The sequence below is a fragment of the Somniosus microcephalus genome, chromosome 5 (genome assembly GCF_052327205.1).
Source record: "Somniosus microcephalus isolate GS21.2 chromosome 5, FLI_Smic_1.0, whole genome shotgun sequence".
Classification (NCBI taxonomy): Eukaryota; Metazoa; Chordata; class Chondrichthyes; order Squaliformes; family Somniosidae; genus Somniosus; species Somniosus microcephalus.
This window is the reverse complement of record NC_140991.1, coordinates 107,154,216-107,173,142: the sequence shown is the minus strand read 5'-3', so window position 1 is coordinate 107,173,142 and position 18,927 is coordinate 107,154,216. Positions and strand designations below refer to the sequence as shown.

The 18,927-nt window shown below is 45.8% G+C and overlaps 1 protein-coding gene across 1 annotated transcript in view; it reads right to left on the bottom strand.

The window, feature by feature from the left end:
• Positions 1-18,927, bottom strand: part of LOC147117257 (contactin-associated protein-like 2) — a 1,950,749-nt gene that overhangs the window by 1,559,562 nt on the left and 372,260 nt on the right. Inside the window, exons 5-6 of the mRNA XM_085988072.1 lie at positions 15,207-15,391; positions 10,744-10,884 (exon numbers count right to left, since the gene is read on the bottom strand). Coding sequence (XP_085844198.1) covers positions 10,744-10,884; positions 15,207-15,391 — 326 coding nt within the window. The remainder of the gene's footprint in view (positions 1-10,743; positions 10,885-15,206; positions 15,392-18,927) is intronic.

Below are 18,927 nucleotides of genomic sequence, written 5' to 3'. Positions count from 1 at the left end.
TCCACTTGTTCCCCCCACTAGCATGCTTTTTCACTTTGGACCCAAGTCAGTGCATTGCAGCACTCATGCATCCCTTGCTGCCACCCTGTCCTTTCGCTAAAGCCACTCTTCAACCTCCCTGCTTTCAGATGCTGCATCACCAGCTCGGGAGCCAGGCCCTCAAGCTGCCACTGCCACTGACTCCAGAGGCGACGAGCAGGAGGAAGCCGGACCACCCCTACCACCCTCAGGCAAGCCAGCCCCTCTGCAGACTGGGGAGACTACTTCCCTGGAGGGGAGCGGGAGGGAATGCTCTGAGGAGGAACCAGCTCCAGGAACCAGCGGGCTGCAGCAACGCAAGGGGGGTAGGGAAGCTCGGGGGCCGTCTCCCCGGAGGGTGAGTCAGGCCGCGAGTGCTGCTGCACAGAGCGCAGAAGAGGTGTGTGCCCTCGCAGAAATGAGTGCCCAGGCTGGGCTGAGGCACACTGAGCTCATGGCTGCAGTGGCAAGGATGCCTGAATCCATCGAGACACTGGCAAGGAGTGTCCAAGACTTCGGCGCAGCACAGGCAAGGAGTGCGCAGGACTTCGGCGCAGCACTGGAAAGGACTGTCCAGGGTTTCGGGACAGCACTGGAAAGGACTGTCCAGGGCTTCGGGACAGCACTGGAAAGGACTGTCCAGGGCTTCACCGAAGCACTGGCACCTGCAACGCAACTGCTGAGTGCTGCCACGCAGTCACTCGCTGGTCTCATGTAGACGCAGATTGAGGCCACGCGACCACTGACTGCTGCCACCCTCGCTGGATCAGGCAGGATTACCCGGGGCCCTTGCAGCACCACAGCAGGCCAGCAATCTGTGGACCATCCGATTGCTGCGCATGCTGCGGTGCTGCCCCATCAGAGTGCCAGTGTGTTGGCCGACCAGGGAGCTGCTGTCCGCTCTCAGGATGACAGCATTCCTGATGCCACCGCTGGCACGTCTCCACTGCAGCTGCCACCACCTGCAGGACAGACTGCTTCCACCCATGCAGAGTTGGAGCAGTCAGCAGCCGGGCTCTCCAGGCCCAGAGGTCATCCAGGCTGTCCCTCAGGGGCATCTGTGCTTTCGGACAGTCAGCAGGCCTCCCCCAGCCTTGCTGCAGCCACTGGGGTCCCATTACGGAGGAGCTGCAGGGAGGGAAGGGGCCAATCTCACAAGAGAAGCAGATCACCATCAAGGGGGAAAGAGTAGAAGGTGCTGCTGAAACGTCTTATATGTAGAAATCAAGGCCGAGGATGCTGGTCTGAATGTTAGTTATGTTTTGGACAGTCTCCCGGGTGCGCGAGCAGTGTGTTAGTTTTGCTTTCTGTTGCCATTGCTTTGTCTTGTTGGAAGGAAGCACATTTTGTAAAATAAAAAACTTTCTTTATTTACAATGGCCATGTCTGCTATTTACATGCATTTTGCCCTTCACAGGCTTTGGGGTATCAGAACGGTTCCATTCCTCTTCTTGGAATGTCAGCATGCATTCCGTGAGAGGGGCCTAGAAGCGACTTCTGATCAGCCTTTGATGGACGGTCCTTCCAGTTTGTGCGTCCCTCCCATCATGGTCCAGCTGCTCCTCCTCCTCCTCCTCCTCCTCCTCCTCCTCCTCTGCTGGCACTTCAATGTCTGGTGGCATTGGCTGGGTACGTAGGATAGCGAGGTTATGCAGCATGCAACATACAACCACAAAGTGGGAGACTCGCTCATGCGAGTACTGCAGGGCTCCTCTGGAATGGTCCAGACAGCAGGACCGCTGCTTCACCATGCCGATTGTGTGCTCCACAATGTTCCTCGTCGCCTGATGGCTCGCATTGTAGCGTTCTTCAGCAGGGGTGCTGGGTGAACGGAGCGGGGTCATCAGCCACAGGCACAGAGGATAGCCCTTTTCCCCGAGAAGCCAGCCTCCTGGGTGAGCCGGGGCCTCGAAAAGGTCTGCAACAGAAGTCTGGCGCAGGATGAAGGCGTCGTGGCTGCTGCCTGGGAACTGCGCATTCACTGCGAGGATCAGCTGTCGGTGGTCACAGACCAGCTGGGCATTCAAGAAATGGAACCCCTTGTGGTTGCGGAACTCCTCCGGATTCAATACAGGCGCCCGCAAAGCCACATGCGTGCAGTCAATGGCACCCTGCACCATGGGGAAGTCCGCTATTGCTGCGAAGCCCTCTGCGCGCTCCCGCTGCTTGTCCGGGGTCATTGGGAAGGCGATGTATTGCCGCCTCCTTTTAAGCAGGGCATCAGTCACTTGACGGATGCAGCAAGGCACTGCAAACTGCGAGATGTTGGCTATGTCCCCAGTTGCAGCCTGAAAGGAGCCGCTTGCGTAGAAGTTTAGGGCAACAGTCATCTTCACAGCCACCGACAGAGATGTCCTGCACTTTATCTGAGGCTGCAGATCTGGCTGAAGCAGGTGGCACAGCTCAGTCACCACCTCCTTTCTAAAGCGCAGCCTTCTGATACACTACATGTTCATGTAGAAAAACTGCTGTCGGAAAACCCTGGCAGTATAAGGTCTGGTGTGGCGACGTCTGTTGGCCCTCCTCCATCTGGCCATGCCTGCCCCTCTCTCCCTGCGTCTCTGTGCCCTTTCCAGATGATTCAGCAGCAGGACGTTCCCCTCCAATGCAGCCCCCATAATAAGTGCGCACAGAAAGTCTCCCCGTTTGAAATGCTCACCAACAGCAAGGTGATGGTCAGAAGGCTGACGTTCTTCTGCCAGCGCTGGCTCAGTGGTGAAATGTCTCTCAGTGTGCAGCTCAGCAACTCTCTCTAACTCTCGAAGAAGTTGTGCTCCAAAAATGGCTGCCACTTTTATACCACAGCAGTCCCCTTTAAAGAACGCCCCCCAGCCCGACAGCGACTGGGGAACGTTCCAGGTAAGCTGTCCTTATTAGCGCCAGGCGGAATGGAGGGGCGCGCCACTGAATTTCCGGTCCGGGGCGCCCAAAAGGCGTTGCACACTGAAATGATGTCATGATCTGCCTGCGCCCGTGAGCCGGCGCTAAGGTTTAGCGCTGGCGCAAAATGTCTGCTCAATATGGGAAGAGGCGCAGGGTTCGCTGCGCCCGGGCGCTAGTTGGTTACCACCCCACTTCTCGGCCTCTTTAGGCGCTAATGGGTGGCGCAACCAACCGAATTTCTCCCCCATAATTTTTTTTCAAAAGATTTACATTTTTGTTTAAAATATTTAATTAAATGGCATTTTAATTAATTTTATATATGTCATTTTTAATTTTTTTTATTTCATGTGTTTGTGTATTTTTTGTGTTCCCCATTCACACTTATGGGAGTTCCGTACGTACAGAACTCCCATAAGTATGAATGGGGAGTCCCTTCTTTTATTGCTTGGACCAGCCCATGTGATCTCAGGGGTGCTTGCGAACCGCATGTGCCCTTGGGATACGTGGGCCTCTGCCCGCACGTACTCGGAGAGGCCCAGGATCACGAGTCTCCGTACCTCCCAGGCCACCAGGCAAATGCTTAGATTTTTTACAGGTCGGAGGCGTCTGCCCGCGGGAAGCCTCCGATCGCAAATTTTGGGCCATTACCTTTGAGTTTATCCTGTGCACCTCTTAGTGATTCTATCCTTAACTTAATTTTCCTTTTGTTATTAATGTGTCTATAGTGTACTTTACTATTTCTTTTTATATTCTTTGTCATGAATCATTATAAAAGCCAAGGATAACAAAGGCATTTAGTTAAGGTTTATAAATTGCATAATATTGGTATTAGATACCGTATTGGGATAGTATTAGATACTGTAAAAAAGACTTAACCCAAAATTTGCACATCAAAAATTCACTTTAAGAAATGTTGTTGAACAAGGAAAGAAACTTATTAATAGAATAGTACAGCACAGAAGGAGGCCATTCGGCCCATCGAGTCTGCGCCGACTCTTTCGAAGAGAAATCCAGTTCGTCCCACTCCCCCGCTCTTTCCCCATATCCCTGCAATGTTTTCTCCTTCAAGTATTTATCCAATTCCTTTTTGAAGGCTGCTATTGAATCTGTATCCACCATCCTTGCCATGGAGGGGGTGCAGCGGCGATTCACCAGGCTGATACCAGGAATGGCGGGAATGACCTATGAGGAGAGACTATGTAGTTTAGGGATGTACACACTGGAGTTTAGAAGATTGAGAGGGGACCTCATAGAAGTGTATAAAATTCTGACAGGTCTAGACAGACTGGATGCAGAAGGAATGTTTCCCTTGGCGGGTGAGAACAGAACTAGAGGACATAATTTAAGGATAAGGGCTAAACCATTTAGGACAGAGATGAGGGGGAATTTCTTCACTCAGAGAGTGGTGAACCTGTGGAACTCATTGCCACAGAGGGCAGTGTACGCCAGCTCATTAAATATATTTAAGAGGGAATTAGATATATTTCTACGGGCAAAAGGGGTTAAGGGTTACGGAGAGAAGGCGGGGACGGGATACTGAATTAAAGGATCAGCCATGATCTCATTAAATGGCGGAGCAGGCACGAAGGGCCGAATGGCCTACTCCTGCTCCTATCTTCTATGTATCTATGTATCTATGTATCCTATCAGGCAGTGCATTCCAAATCCGAACCACTCGTTGCGTAAAAAAGGTTTCCTCATGTCGTCTCTGGTTCTTTTGCCAATCACCTTATTACACTGTATTGTCTGTTACGCACTGTATTCTAAAGTGCCAGACTTTTTCAGGATATGAATCTGTGCTTCTAAATGTGGGTGATGAAGCTGAAACCAGATCATTATAAGCTGGTGCAGGCCTAGCTTTAGATTGTTGTGCTGTCCTCCCATACTGGAGTCTGTGGGGAACACAAACTTTTACTCATCGCCAGACCAGAGGTCAGACACTGTCTCACCATGACCATCTGAACTGCGTGTGAGCACAGATGTACATGGTGTCAATGTAAATCAAGCTGATCCTTCATCAACACATATCTGAAATGTGTAATTCCATACACTTGTATGCAGGAGCAAGATCAACAGAACAATCCAGGAATTGGATTTCAATACTTATGTTTTGCACAACAACAAAATGCTCATGCTCCAGGCATTTAAATAGGGTAGACTCAAATTAACAAGAAAATGATTTTTCACAGCTTGTACTTTATGGAATCCAATCTGTTGTTGATGTTTTTCTGTGCTTCCTTGTTGACCTGATTAGTAATGATTACTGACTGAAGACAGTTCCAGCTGTTCATTTTAAAATGGTGCTTGTATTAGCAGTATGGATGTCCCATTGTTCTGTCATAATAGCTTACTGAAGGATGTGTTTCCCAAGAATTATTTTTTAAAATTGCTGATACATTGTAGAGCTGTCCCGTAGCAACAGTTATTGAGAACAGAAGATATAACATCTTCCTCCAACAGTTACAGGAGTAACTGACAGTTAGATCAGACTAAAAAGCTATTGCTATAATGATATTCTTATAGCCCGAGGAGAAGAATTCACAATTACTGCCAGAAAGGAGCAATGTGATGCACTAAACCGTCTGCCTTTGTGCAGCATTTGAAAACAGGTTATAGATAGTGTTTTACATGGTTTAAGCATTAGGGAATGAGCCATCAACAAACTGTATTGGAGATCATTTTATATTAGGGAAAATCATAGTGAGTGGATTGTGTATTGTTCATATCCTGGGGCTAGATTCACTTACCAACCAATGATAGCTATCAATTCAGTGTATGACCAATAGTCAGCCTATTACTAATAGGAGGGTAGGTTATTCTAAACTTTTACTTGCTGTTGCACATGATTCACCTTTATCTATATAACAGGTCAGCCTATATGAATATGAATATATAGGTTAGCCATTTTGCTAGGACAAGCTGCAGTGTCAACTTAGAAGTTAACTATAGGTCTGATACATGAAGCAGTATTTCAACCATGTCTTCTTTGAGTTTTCAAGTGTACAAGAATCAATAGCAGTACTTCCCTGTAACTTATTGCATGGCTATTGTCTTATTGATTCGTAGTAACAGAAATAATCGTAGCGACATATCAAACTGGTAACAGTTTCAAGTTAGCACTAACAAAGAAGAAGGAACTTGAATTTTTACAGCATCCTTCATGGCCTCAGGATGTCTCAAAGTAATTTACAGCCAATTAAGTACTTTTAAAGTTTAGTCACAGTTGTAATGTAGGGAAACTTGCCAGCAAATTTGCACACAGCAAACGGAAATTAAATACTGACTAGATAATCTGTTTTAGTGATGTGGTTGAGGGATAAATATTGTCCAGGATACCGGGACGAAGTTCCCTGCTCTTGTTCGAATAGTGCCATGGGGTCTTTTATGTCTATCTGAGAGGGCAGACCGGGTCACGGTTTAACATCTCAATCAAAATACGGCACTTCCAACAGTGTAGCACTCCCTTAGTACTGCTCTGAGGCATTAGCCTAGATTATGCACTCAAGTCTCTGGTTGTGGGACTTGAACCCACAACCTTTTGACTCAGAGGCAAGGCTGGCACACTGACCATCTATTATCTACTGCAGACCAATGTTCCCCCTCTGGCGCGCGGTCGCGCACCAATCGCGAGGTCCTGCACAGACCGCTCACCAGCTCCTGCCGCTGGAAGACATACTGCGCATGCATGACCATGCAGCAAACTTAAAAGGACCACTCACAAAAAAGGAATTAGAGGGCACATTGCATAAATATAAACATTGCATAAACATAAACATAAATGCACATTGGTGTGCAGCCCTCAACAGCTCCTAAACAATGCATCTTCTACAGTATCTGACTGGATAAGAATGGACAGATTGCTCCAAACTATCTCTGGAAAATATTGTATAGCAATAGCTAATACAGAAAACAAGCACATATAACCAGTAATTCCTACAGTAATACTTGTCTTGTCCAACAGGACTTTGTTGCTACGAGTAGTACTTGCTTTATATAATGCACTGTCAGGTCTACTAAGGTTCCTGTAGAATCGTCTCCTTAAAAAACTTCAAGTGCAGTGCCACAGAGTACTGGAGTTTCGATGTGCTATACCATCAGGTGGTAAGATGTAGCCACATGCTCACCAGACTTCCTGAAGTGAGTCACTGAACTCATTCATGCCATGTGAAAGGGGAAAGAGGAGGCGCAGAGGGAAAGATGGTGCTTGCCAAAAGGACAGGATGGAGCTCAAGGGCCAGTCATCCTTGACTGTTCTTTTATATTTCTTAGAGGTGCCATTGCAATGCAGCATTGGTTCAAGCCTTGGAGTAGATTTGCTATTCACACTCTCAATCGAAGTATGGATATAGGGGGAGACCTCAAGTGACAAAAGGGTGAAATTGTAAATAAAATTAGAAAAAAAACAGCAATAACTAGGTAGCAAAGATTTCGGCCGGAATTTTGTTCGGGGAGGTGAGTTGGGGGCGGGGGGTAGGGGGGTGGTTCCGAGGTGGGCGGAAAACCCGGGAGGCTGGGATTCCCGCAGGCACTGCCGATTTTACCAGCAGGGCCTAATTTTAATGTCAGGCCTCGGTTTCCCGCCCACAGCCAGCCAGCTTGGGAGGCTGGCTGCAGGCGTGTAGGCCTCAGTTGGGAGGCTGGCTGCAGGCGTGTAGGCCTCAGTTGGGAGGCTGGCTGCAGGCGTGTAGGCCTCAGTTGGGAGGCTGGCTGCAGGCGTGTAGGCCTCAGTTGGGAGGCTGGCTGCAGGCGTGTAGGCCTCAGTTGCGAGGGGTCGGTCCAGCGGAGGAATCACGGGGTGGGGGGGGGGGGTCGGGAATGGCGGGGGAGGGGTTGGCAATTGTTGGGGGGGTTTCAGCAATCGGGAGGCAGGATCAGGTTGAGATTCACGTTTTTAACAATTTAACTGCCCCCATGCTCCAAACCCACCCATTTTTTGATGGGAAAATTCCAGCCTTCATATCAGCTTGATAATGCAAAGGAAAGTAAGTCAGAATATAAAAAGTACAGAGGAGAACTGGAAAAAGAAATAAGAGGGACAAAGAGACAGCACGAAAATAGATTGGCAGCTAACATATTAGGGAATCCAAAGGTCTTCTATAGGCAACTTAAAAGGGTTGTCAGAGCAGCATTGGGGACAATTAGGGATCAAAATTAGAGAATTATTTGTGGAGACAGAAGGCATGGCTGAGGTACTAAGTGAATACTTTGCATCACTGTTTACCAAAGAAGAGGATTTTGCCAAAGCTATGGTAAATGAGGAGGTTGCTGGGAAACTGGATGAGATAAAAATAGATAAAGAGGTACTAGAAAGGCTGGAAGTAATTAAAGTGATAAGTCACTCGGTCTGGATGGGATGCATCCTAGGTTGCTGAGGGAAGTAAGTGTAGAAATTGTGGAGGTGCTGGCCACAATCTTCCAAACCTGCTTAGATACGGGGTGGTGCCAAAGGACTGGCAATTGCTAGCCAGTCAGCTTAACGTCGGTGGTAGGGAAGCTTTTAGAAACAATAATCCGCCAGTTGGACAAGCATGGACAAATAAAGGAGAGCCAGCATGGATTTGTTATGGGCAAATCGTGTTTGATTAACTTGATTGAGTTTTTTGATGAATTAACGGAGGGGGTGGATGAGGGCAGTGCAGTTGATGTTGTGTATATGGACTTTCAAAAGTCGTTTGATAAAGTACCATATATTAGGCTTGCTAGCAAAATTGAAGTCCATGTGATAAAAGGGGCAGTAAGAGCATGGCTACAACATTGGCTAAGGGATAGAAAACAGAGAGTTGTGGTGAGTGGCAGTTTTTCGGACTGGAGGGAGGAATACAGTGACATTCCGCAAGGTTCAGTACTAGGACCACTGCTGTTCTTCATACACATTAATGACTTAGACTTGGGGGTACAGGGCATAATTTTGAAATTTGCAGAGGACACAAAACATGGAAGTGTAGTAAACAGTGAGGAAGATAGTGATAGACTTCAAGAAGACACAGACAGGCTGGTGGAATGGACGGGCACATGGCAGGTGAAATTCAATGCAGAAAAGTGTGAGGTGATACATTTTGATAGGAAGAATGAGGAGAGACCATACACACTAAATGGTACAATTTTAAAGGGGATGCAAGAACACAGAGACCTGGGGTGCTTGTGCACAAATCCTTGAAGGTGGCAGGACAGGTTAACAAAGCAATTAATAAAGCATACGGGATCCTGGGCTTTATAAATAGAAGCATAGAGTACAAAAGCCAGGAAGTTATGCTAAACCTAAATAAAACACTAGTTCGGCCCCAGCTGGAGTATTGTGTCCAATTCTGGGCACCACACTTTAGGAAGGATGCTGAAGGCTTTGGAGAGGGTACAGAAGAGATTTACTAAAATGGTTCCAGGGATGAGTGATTACAGTTGTTCTCCTTGGAGCAGAGAAGGCTAAGAAGAGGAGATTTGAATAAAATCATGAAGAATTTAGATAGGGTAAACAAAGAGAAACTGTTTCCAATGGCTGGGGGGTTGATAACGAGACGGCACAGATTTAAGGTGATTGGCAAAAGAACCAGAGGCGACATGAGGAAAAACTTTTTTACGGAACTGTGGGAACAAGAGTCCACGCTACTTGGGTACCTTGCTATTCTTTCTGCATAGCCTGTGAGACCAGCACAGAATGAGTTAAAAGTTAAAGCAGCTTTCTGCTGAGCATGTGTTGTAACTTGTGTAAACAGGCCCAAAAGTAATTTCACAAGAAAGAAAAATAGTAGAATGTGTAAGAGTCAGTCAGCCATATCTTTAATGGTCTGAAATATGTTAGCTTGCTCACTTGTGTTTATATGGTAATAAAATGAATGGAGAGTTTGTTAGAACAATAAAAGAATTTGGACTGCCATGTGCATGTTTGTTGGGTTTATGTTGTTGTTCTGTTAGCATTTATATGTATCTTTAATGTACTAGGATTCATTGGTAGTATGCATGGAATGTAGTGATCAAAGGTGAAATTGGTATAAGACATGTAAGGGAACGCTATTTAGCAGTTCATACTGGAATCGTGAGAGTATGTTGTCTCAAGAGCTCACACTGGAATCGTGGATAGTGTGATGTCTCAACAGCACCTTGTTCTTTTACTGGAATGGTGTAGTATGAAAAGAATTGTGCACTCATACTGGTTGTGGATAGTATGAGGTTTCAATAAAGTCCTGATCCTGCATTACTACAACTGAATGTGTGTGTGTAATCTGGCGTTTAAAGTAATGAGGCGAAAAAGAACAAGAAAGCAGTCCAACATCAGCAAGTGGTTAGGAATTGGAATGCATGGACTGATAGGTGGTGGATACAGATTCAATAGCAGCCTTCAAAAGGGAATTGGATAAATACTTGAAGGAGAGAAAATTACAGGGATATGAGGAAAGAGCGGGGGTGTGGGACAAACTGGATTGCTCCTCGAAAGAACTGGCGCAGACTTGATGGGTCGAATGGCCTCCTTCTGTGCTGTACCATTGCAAGATTGTGTGTGTCATACCCAAGCAATGAGCTGTTATATAGAAAGTAACATATAGAAATTATTTGATCTGGCCTTAACGGTGCCAAATTCTAACACATGCAACAAGAAGTCTTGTGGAAAAAAAGAAAAAATGCATAACCAATATAGAAACAACTCTATCATAAAAGAAGGAGGAGCATAACAGAGAAAAAAAATTACAAGCACCTTGCCCTTACTTCTAATGTGAATTGATTATCACTGGATTTTTATGCTGTTCATATCACGGGACCTTGTTTTCAACCACTTAGTTCAACCTCAGTCACCTCATCACAGATATGTAATCGGTTTGACTCCACTCATTGTCAAATCAATGATCTTACCACTTTAGATGTGTCTAGTTTCCTCCTCCTGGCGAGGTCGGTGATATTAACTCCGTTGTAATTTATAGTCTCCATGCAGCCTTTGAAATTTTTTCCATTAAAGCTTGGCTTTCCAGAAAATGGCATTCCCCCAAAACTGAGCTTGAAGTTAAATGAAATGGTGTTATACATTGTACACATGAATAGGCAGAGTTTTACATATTATATTTTATTGTTAAAATCTTACAGCAAGTAATTAAGATGCAGAAGAGTTTGAGAGGCTGAATGCGTTCCCGTACTAGATGAGTAAGAAATTTACAATGTTGATGAATTTATTATTCTTCATAATCAACGTTGGCCAGTTCATCAAAATTATTGGTTTTGCTTGAATGACTTAAAAGAGAATATGATTTTCCAAACCAAACACTTGAAAAGAATTATGATCCTTACTGTCAGCTGTTCTAGCAAATTCTGTGATAACTGGGTCCAACCAATTTATTTTAAATGTCAAATGACAGGTCTTAATATTACAGTAATATTATTGCTCGAACATCACATGTGGCATGATGACCTTAAATTTGCAGTTGGAGGCGTACCTCCGGAGGACGCCACCGACCCATAAAAGATCTACCAACTTGCCTCCTGGCTCCAAAGCTATGGAGAATTCGGGTCATAGAAACATAGAAGATAAGGGCAGGAGTAGGCCAAACTCAGTACCCTGTCCCTGCTTTCTCCCCATATCCCTTGATCCCTTTAGCCTTAAGAAATATATCTAACTCCTTTTTGAATATATTTAATGAATTGGCCTCAACTGCCTTCTGTGGTAGAGAATTCCACAGGTTCACCACTCTCTGGGTGAAGAAATTCCTCCTCATCTCAGTCCTAAATGGCTTACCCCTTATATTTAGACTGTGACCCCTGGTTCTGGACTCCCCCGCCATCAGGAACATCCTTCCTGCATCTAGTCTGTCTAGTCCTGTTAGAATTTTATAAGTTTCAATGAGATGCCCTCTCATTCTTCTAAACTCTAGCGAATATAATCCTAATCGACCCAATCTCTCTTCATACATCATTCCTTCCATCCCAGGTATCAGTCTGGTGAATCTTCGCTGCACTCCCTCCATGGCAAGAACATCCTTCCTCAGATAAGGCGACCAAAACTGCACACAATACTCAAGCTGTGGTCTCACCAAGGCCCTGTACAACTGCAGCAAGAGATCCTTGCTCCTGTACTCGAACCCTCTCGCTATGAAGGCCAACATACCATTTGCCTTCTTAACCGCCTGCTGCACCTGCATGCTTACCTGCAGCGACTGGTGCATAAGGACACCCAGGTCTCGTTGCACTTCCCCTTTTCCCAATCTATTGCCGTTCAGATAATAATCTGCCTCCCTGTTTTTGCCACCAAAGTGGATAACCTCGCATTTATCCACATTATACTGCATCTGCCATGCATCTGCCCAATCACCCAACCTGTCCAAATCATACCGGAGTTTCTCTGCATCCTCCTCACAGCACACACGCCCACCCAGCTTTGTGTCATCTGCAAACTTGGAGATATTACATCTAGTTCCCTCGTCTAGATCATTTATATATATTGTGAATAACTGGGGTCCTAGCACCGATCCCTGTGGTACCCCACTAGTCACTGCCTGCCACTCGGAAAAAGATCCGTTTATTCCAACTCTTTGCTTCCTGTCTGCCAACCAGTTATCTATCCAAGTCTGTACCTTACCCCCAATCCCATGTGCTTTAACTTTGCATGCTAGTCTCTTATGCGGGACCTTATCGAAAGCCTTCTGAAAGTCCAAATACACCACATCCACTGGTTCTCCCTTATCTATTCTACCAGTTACATCCTCAAAAAATTCCAATAGATTAGTCAAGCATGATTTACCTTTTGTACAACCATGTTGACTTTGTCCGATCCTGTCACTGTTTTCCAAGTGCTCTGCTATTACATCTTTTATAATGGACTCTAGCATTTTCCCCACTACCGATGTCAGGCTTACCGGGCTATAATTCCCAGTTTTCTCTCTACCACCTTTTTTAAATAATGGGTCCTGGGCCTCCAGGCATACGCCTGCATAAAGGCCCATGGATCCCAGGGACGCAGGCGGTTTGGAAGTGTCCATGGGATCACGTGGGCCAGGTCCTCCAATGAGAAAGGAGGATTCCATTTCTGAACGGAATCCCCAAAAACCCTACTGGAATCCCTAAATATTTAAACAATTTAGACAGCTAATAAAAATAAATGTTCTGTTTTTAAATTTAATTAAAAGTCCCTTCATTACAGCAAATACAATAAAAATGTAAATCTTTGAAAAATAATTTTAAACATTTTAATACAGGCCAACATTTGCATAAACTAATTTTAAGTGTTTGTGCATCATTAAAAAAATTTTTTATTTAAGATTTATAATAACCCTTACGCTGGTGAAAGCAGACCCTCCATCTGCTTTTACCAGGCGTAGGAGTTTCGTGGACAATTGCTGGGCAGCAGCCAACTCTGCGCCAGCAAAAGTGACTTTCTCGTCAGTTCAGATGATCTGTCAAGATATGCCTTAACAGATCTCAAGTTCCGGGTTTTTGTGCATGCGGAAATCCAGAATTTGTGGGGCGTTTCATAAGGTTTACGACAGCGTACGCTGAAGACACCGTAAACTCCGGGCCATTATCTAATATTTATCAAAAACAGTGAGTCGTCTCAAAATTCTAATAGTTGGTGGTAACCCGTAGGTGGCGTAATGAGCATAATTTTAAGTGACTCGAGTTCAGTGGGACTCCATCGCCTCCCAAGCGGCATGTATAATGAGAAGTTGCAATAACCCCCTTCCTTTTTAAACTCTTTAACCCTTACCCTAATTGCACTCAACTGGCAAAATAATGAAAACCCCAGAAGTCAGCATAGGCAATTTATTGGCAAGTTAAGCAGAAAGCTGAAGCACAAAGTGTTGTCAATAATGCCCCCATGTGTATATGACCTAGCGTGAAAAGTATAAAACTGTGATTTGACCTTTGTAATTATCTGTGGACAGGATTATATCTCCCGATTACCTCTTTTAAAATCATCTCGCAGCTCCTAACCCTCTAAAAAGCTGCTGACCTGAATCCTCCCTCCCCCCCCCAATTAAGAATAGTTGCAGCCCCATTTCCTCCTTAGGCAAGTGTGGCTGTGAAGATTGGAAGGCAGATTGGTGTGCATGTGCACTGAGAAGACTGATATGCAAGAACAGCATTGAAAATAAATAGTCGCGATGGCCAATGGTGAGCAGAAACTATGAATCAGTCTCACCAGTGGCAACTGAAACCTCCAAATCCCCTTACCCCACGTCCCATACTGACAGTCACCTCTCGCTCTCCCCAACTCAGGAGCTATTCTGACTTCTTCCCCACCCCCCGTACTGAGAAGTACCCGCCCACCCCTGCACAATTTCTGTGAAAAACTGGTTCCTCTTCCAGCCCCTTACCAAATGAGATTAAAATCTCCCAAAGACCAATCTTTCCCTTATTATATAGAAAAGGTGCCAGTTCTTCGTTCCCTCCCACTGCCCCATCCCACCAACAACTGAACTGAAATCCTACCCTCTGTAACCTCCCCCACTAAAAAGTGAATCGATTCCAGTACGCACAAAGATGGAAATGAGCCCTGGCACAGTGCAACTTTTCCCAAATGCCAAACGTCCACCAGGGGCAGTTGCTGTTTGTGCCAAAAGTATAAGGGGGTTCTGTTGATCTTCCGCTGAAACTTCGGTGGAAACCCCGGAGGAATGGCATAAATGGCTACTTACACCATTTCTAAGGGTTTCCACCAATCTTCTGCTGAAGTTATGCTGTGAGATTGGGTGAACTCTGCAAAAATTCTACCCCAGTATTATTTTCAACTGCTTTCAAAAATAAATTATGAACCAAGGATTAGCATTTATATTATGCCTTCATCATGGCTCTCAAACATCTCAAAGTGTTTCACATAGAGTGCACTTATATGCATGACTATCGTGGAGGCAAATTAATTAATTCCCCGCATCATGTTTTACACCTTGTTATGATCGCCCATGGCATTGAAGTTGCTTTCCATGGACACATTGCCCAGTGTATTACTCTATTACTGAGATGCAGATACGAGCTATCTGACCTTTATCTTTGAGGCCACAAGGCCTAATTGTTGCAACCACCGGAGATCAATTTTTGGCCAAATTTCTTTTCAAATGCTCCGAAGAACATCGAGTCCTCAGGTCAATTAGAAAAATATTTTGTCCGTGGGGAAGTTTGTCTGTATTGGCTCTCTCGTTTTATTTTTTTCTAAAGTATGGCAACAGACCATGTCACGGGTCAAAATTAAAAAGAAAAACTGTAAATGTTGGAAATCTAAAATAAAAACTCAACTTATACCCAATACATGAACCTGTCCTTCTCTTTCAGACACTGACTGTTGTGTATTTTCATGATTTTCTGTTTTTATTAAAAGCCCTATGATTCGTTACCTCGTAGTCTAGATCCAAGTGGTCAAATTCCCCATTGGTCCGGAAATGCTGAGTCTCCCGATCCAGTGTAAAATTGATATTGCGGCCATAGCGCTCAATGATCACAGTGTGCCAGTGATGGTCATCCAGGAGGCTGCCAGTTGTAACAGAGGTGTCACCATTGATAGAACTGTGCTGATTACTACCTGGAGGTTAATAATGGAAACTTATCAGTGGCAGTTCTTACATTGAAATGGAAAATAAAAGGATCACAGAATTGAAAAAGAGTTATTAAAATGGAAGCTGCAATTAAAAAGACACTGAGAACCAGAAGTGGAGTATTATCTGACACTGCTAAATATACAACAGTAGATGTTACTGTGGCAACGATTAAAAACTAATAGCACAAAGCCCTGACTATTAAACCAAGATATTTCAGCAAAACTGAGTTTTTCAAAAGCTCAATCCTTTTCTTTGACAGATGAAGTTGCTTTAATCAAAGTTTAAAGGCATGAGGAAGTTTTGACAGTGGCAGTAAAGTGGACCAATTGTTCACAATAACACAGTGGAGACATTTGGGCAGCACTGCTCCCTTTAATGCTGAAGAGTTGGAGGTCCTGTTGCAGGGTGTGCATCAAAGGAGAGTGGCCTTAGTTCAGGCTAAAGGAACCCCTCTAGCAAATTACCTGGAGGGAGGTTGCCGCCTAAGTCAATGTACTCACTCAGCTCTTTAATCTCTGGCTGCATCTGAGAAGGAAGTTCACTGGTATGAGGATGAAGGCAAAGGTAAGTGTGCTCTTCACTTCTGCACACGTTTCTTTTGGGGCCTGTTAAGCATTGTGCTAAGTTGGGAGCTACTTTTGTGTCAGCCAGTGATGCAGTGGGCAGCACTCTCTAGGTGGGAGGGGCTAGGAGTGAGCAGGTGTTACTGGCTGCCTAATTGCAGCAGGGAGTTGGGGTGAGTTTGTAAAAAGTTGGTGGTGGGTTTTTGTTTTCAGGTTTTAGGGCCTTTTTGGCCCATAAACAACAGCCAGATGGCTGCTGAGGGGTCCGGAGTGCCGGGCCCCTCAGAGGACAGTGTTCCCAAGATGAATTTAATTAGGGAAGAAACTGTGGTTGGAAGGGAAAGAAAAAGGCCCAACGATTTGGACCGGGACCGCAGGAGGTTTGGAAAAGAAAACACGGTGGTGGTTCAGTGCAAGGCTAAGGAGATACGAGCTTGGGATATTATCCAAGCGGAACATGAGGACTGTGGCGAGGGAAGCTGCTTTGCCTGCCGACCAAAGCCGAATGTTGAGTTCGAGGTGACGGTCAGTGGCCGAGAGGAAGTGGAAAGACTTTTACTCAGTTTGAAAGTTGGCGATAAGTTCTTGGAAGTATCTCTGCTATATTCGGAAGAGGTGGTGGTCTCATTCTTAAACTTGCCAGTTTATATTGAGGGCAATTTGCTAATCAAAAAGTTGGAGTCGTGGGACAATAAATTTGCTCAGCAATAAAGAGGAGGTACTAGCCAGGAACACGGGTAGCAGATGGAACCCGTTACGTAAAGGTGCAGTTCCCAGAGGGGGTGAAGTCATTACTGTACAGCATAAAATTCGAGACAATGGAAGGAGTGCAGTACTTTCGAGTACTGCATGATAACCAAGTGAAGGTTTGTTGTTATTGTCTTGGACGCGACTATCTTGTAAGAAACTGTCCAGATTTGTACTGTTATAATTGCAGCGAGTCTGGACACATCGCTCGGAGCTGCAAGGCGGAGAGCTGTGGGGTGTGTCACAAAGGCTCCACCCGCTGTGAGTGTGAGGCAGAAGAAAGCTCTATGAGTGATGAGGAGATGGGAGAAGGAGCAGGAGGTGTGAGTGGAACGGCCGGAAGAGCGGAGCAGTCAGAGGACTCAGCTGGTAAATTGAAGGAGAAAAGAGCACAGGAAAAGGCAGAAAATTGCGGAGCAGAGAACAGGATGGAGATGGTGGAAAACACACCAAGTACAGTGGAAAAGAACAAAGACAGCAGCGGGCAGCAAGGGTCAAGTGCAGGCTCGAGCCTTAATATGGTTCAGCTCTCCCTAAAGAATCTGGTGTCCGCGGGGGGGAGAGGAGGCGGGAGCGGGGTGCGTGGTAAATGTAAGTACTCCAAAGAAAGACGGGGAGTCGGGCATCTTGGTGAGCAGAAGGGGGTAAGACAAGGAGAGGGTGCAAGAGGCAGGAGCCTTAAAGGGGCAGCAGGACGGGAGCAGCGAGACAAAGATGCTAGAAGGGAGCAATATAGGTGTGCCATTGTCCCAGAGAGAGAAGGATCAGGGACCAAGGGTCAGAGGTGGAGATGAGGGCTAAGGGAGAGGCGCTATTGGAGAAACCACGATAGCAGGAAGACTCTCTATGGGAGATGATGTATCTGACGGGGAGTAGGATTATGTATCTGATGGGGAGCAGGCACAGAGGGTTACAGAAGAGCTTGAGAGTGAGGAATTAGAGGGGGACAGAGACATGGAAGTGGGGTGGCATCATGTGGAAAGGGAAACGTTAGTGAGGGGCAGAAGGAGGGAGAAATGGCAGCTCCTTGGCCCAAACTTAATGCAAGGAAGAGGCTGAAAAAGCAGGGAAGGTTCAAACTGGAGGTGAAAAAGAGTTGGAGGCTGCAGGAAAAAGCAACAGCTGGCCGAAAAGTTGGGAAGGAGCATGAGAGGAGGGAAGGGCCAGAGATTAAATGATGGGGAGATTAATCAGGCATACTTCCCCTCTTTGGAGCCATGATTACATTGGTCTCGATTAATGCAAACGGACTGAGGGTGAGAAGAAATTGCAGCAGTTGTTGCAGGGTTTTAAAGGCACGGACTTGTTGGCCTCGATTTTAACTGACCCGTGGAGTCGGAATTGGAGGCGTGCGGGGTGTTAAAGTCCCGAATTCGGGGGTCCTGACACCATCCCGCCCCCAACCCACCTCCATGGAAAAAGACAAAGACGGCCCGGAAATAAGGGTTCTAAATTGGGGGAAGGCCGATTTTAATATGATAAGGCAGGATCTGGCCAAAGTGGACTGGGAGCAGCTACTTATAGGAAAATCCACATGAAAGCAGTGGGAGACTTTCAGAAGGGAAATAGAGAGAGTACAACGCCAACATGTTCCCGTAAAGGTCAAGGGTGGTACCAACAAGCAAAGGGAACCTTGGATGACAAGGGATATACAAAAATGCATTAGGAAAAAAAGGGGGGCTTTTGGCAGTTACAAAAGACTAAAGACGGAGGAAGCCCTAGAGGAGTATAAAAAGTGCAGGGGCATACTTAAAAAAGAAATTAGGAGAGCGAGGAGGGGCCATGAAATAACACTGGCGAGCAAAATAAAGGAAAATCTTAAGATGTTTTATAAATATATTAAGGGCAAGAGGATAACCAGGGAAAGGGTAGGGCCCATTAGGGACCAAAGTGGCAATCTGTGTGTAGAGCCAGATGATGTAGGCGGGGTTTTAAATGAATTTTTTGCATCTGTGTTCACTATGGAGGAAGACGATGTAGACATAGAAATCGGGCAAGGGGACTGTGATATACTTGAACATATTAGCATTGAGAGGGAGGAGGTACTAGCGGTTTTAGCAGGCCAAAAAGTGGATAAATCCCCAGGCCCGGACGAGATGTATCCCAGGCTGCTGTGTGAGGCAAAGGAGGAGATTGCAGGGGCTCTGACACAAATTTTCAGAACCTCTCTGGCCACAGGGGATGTACCAGAGGACTGGAGAACAGCTAAC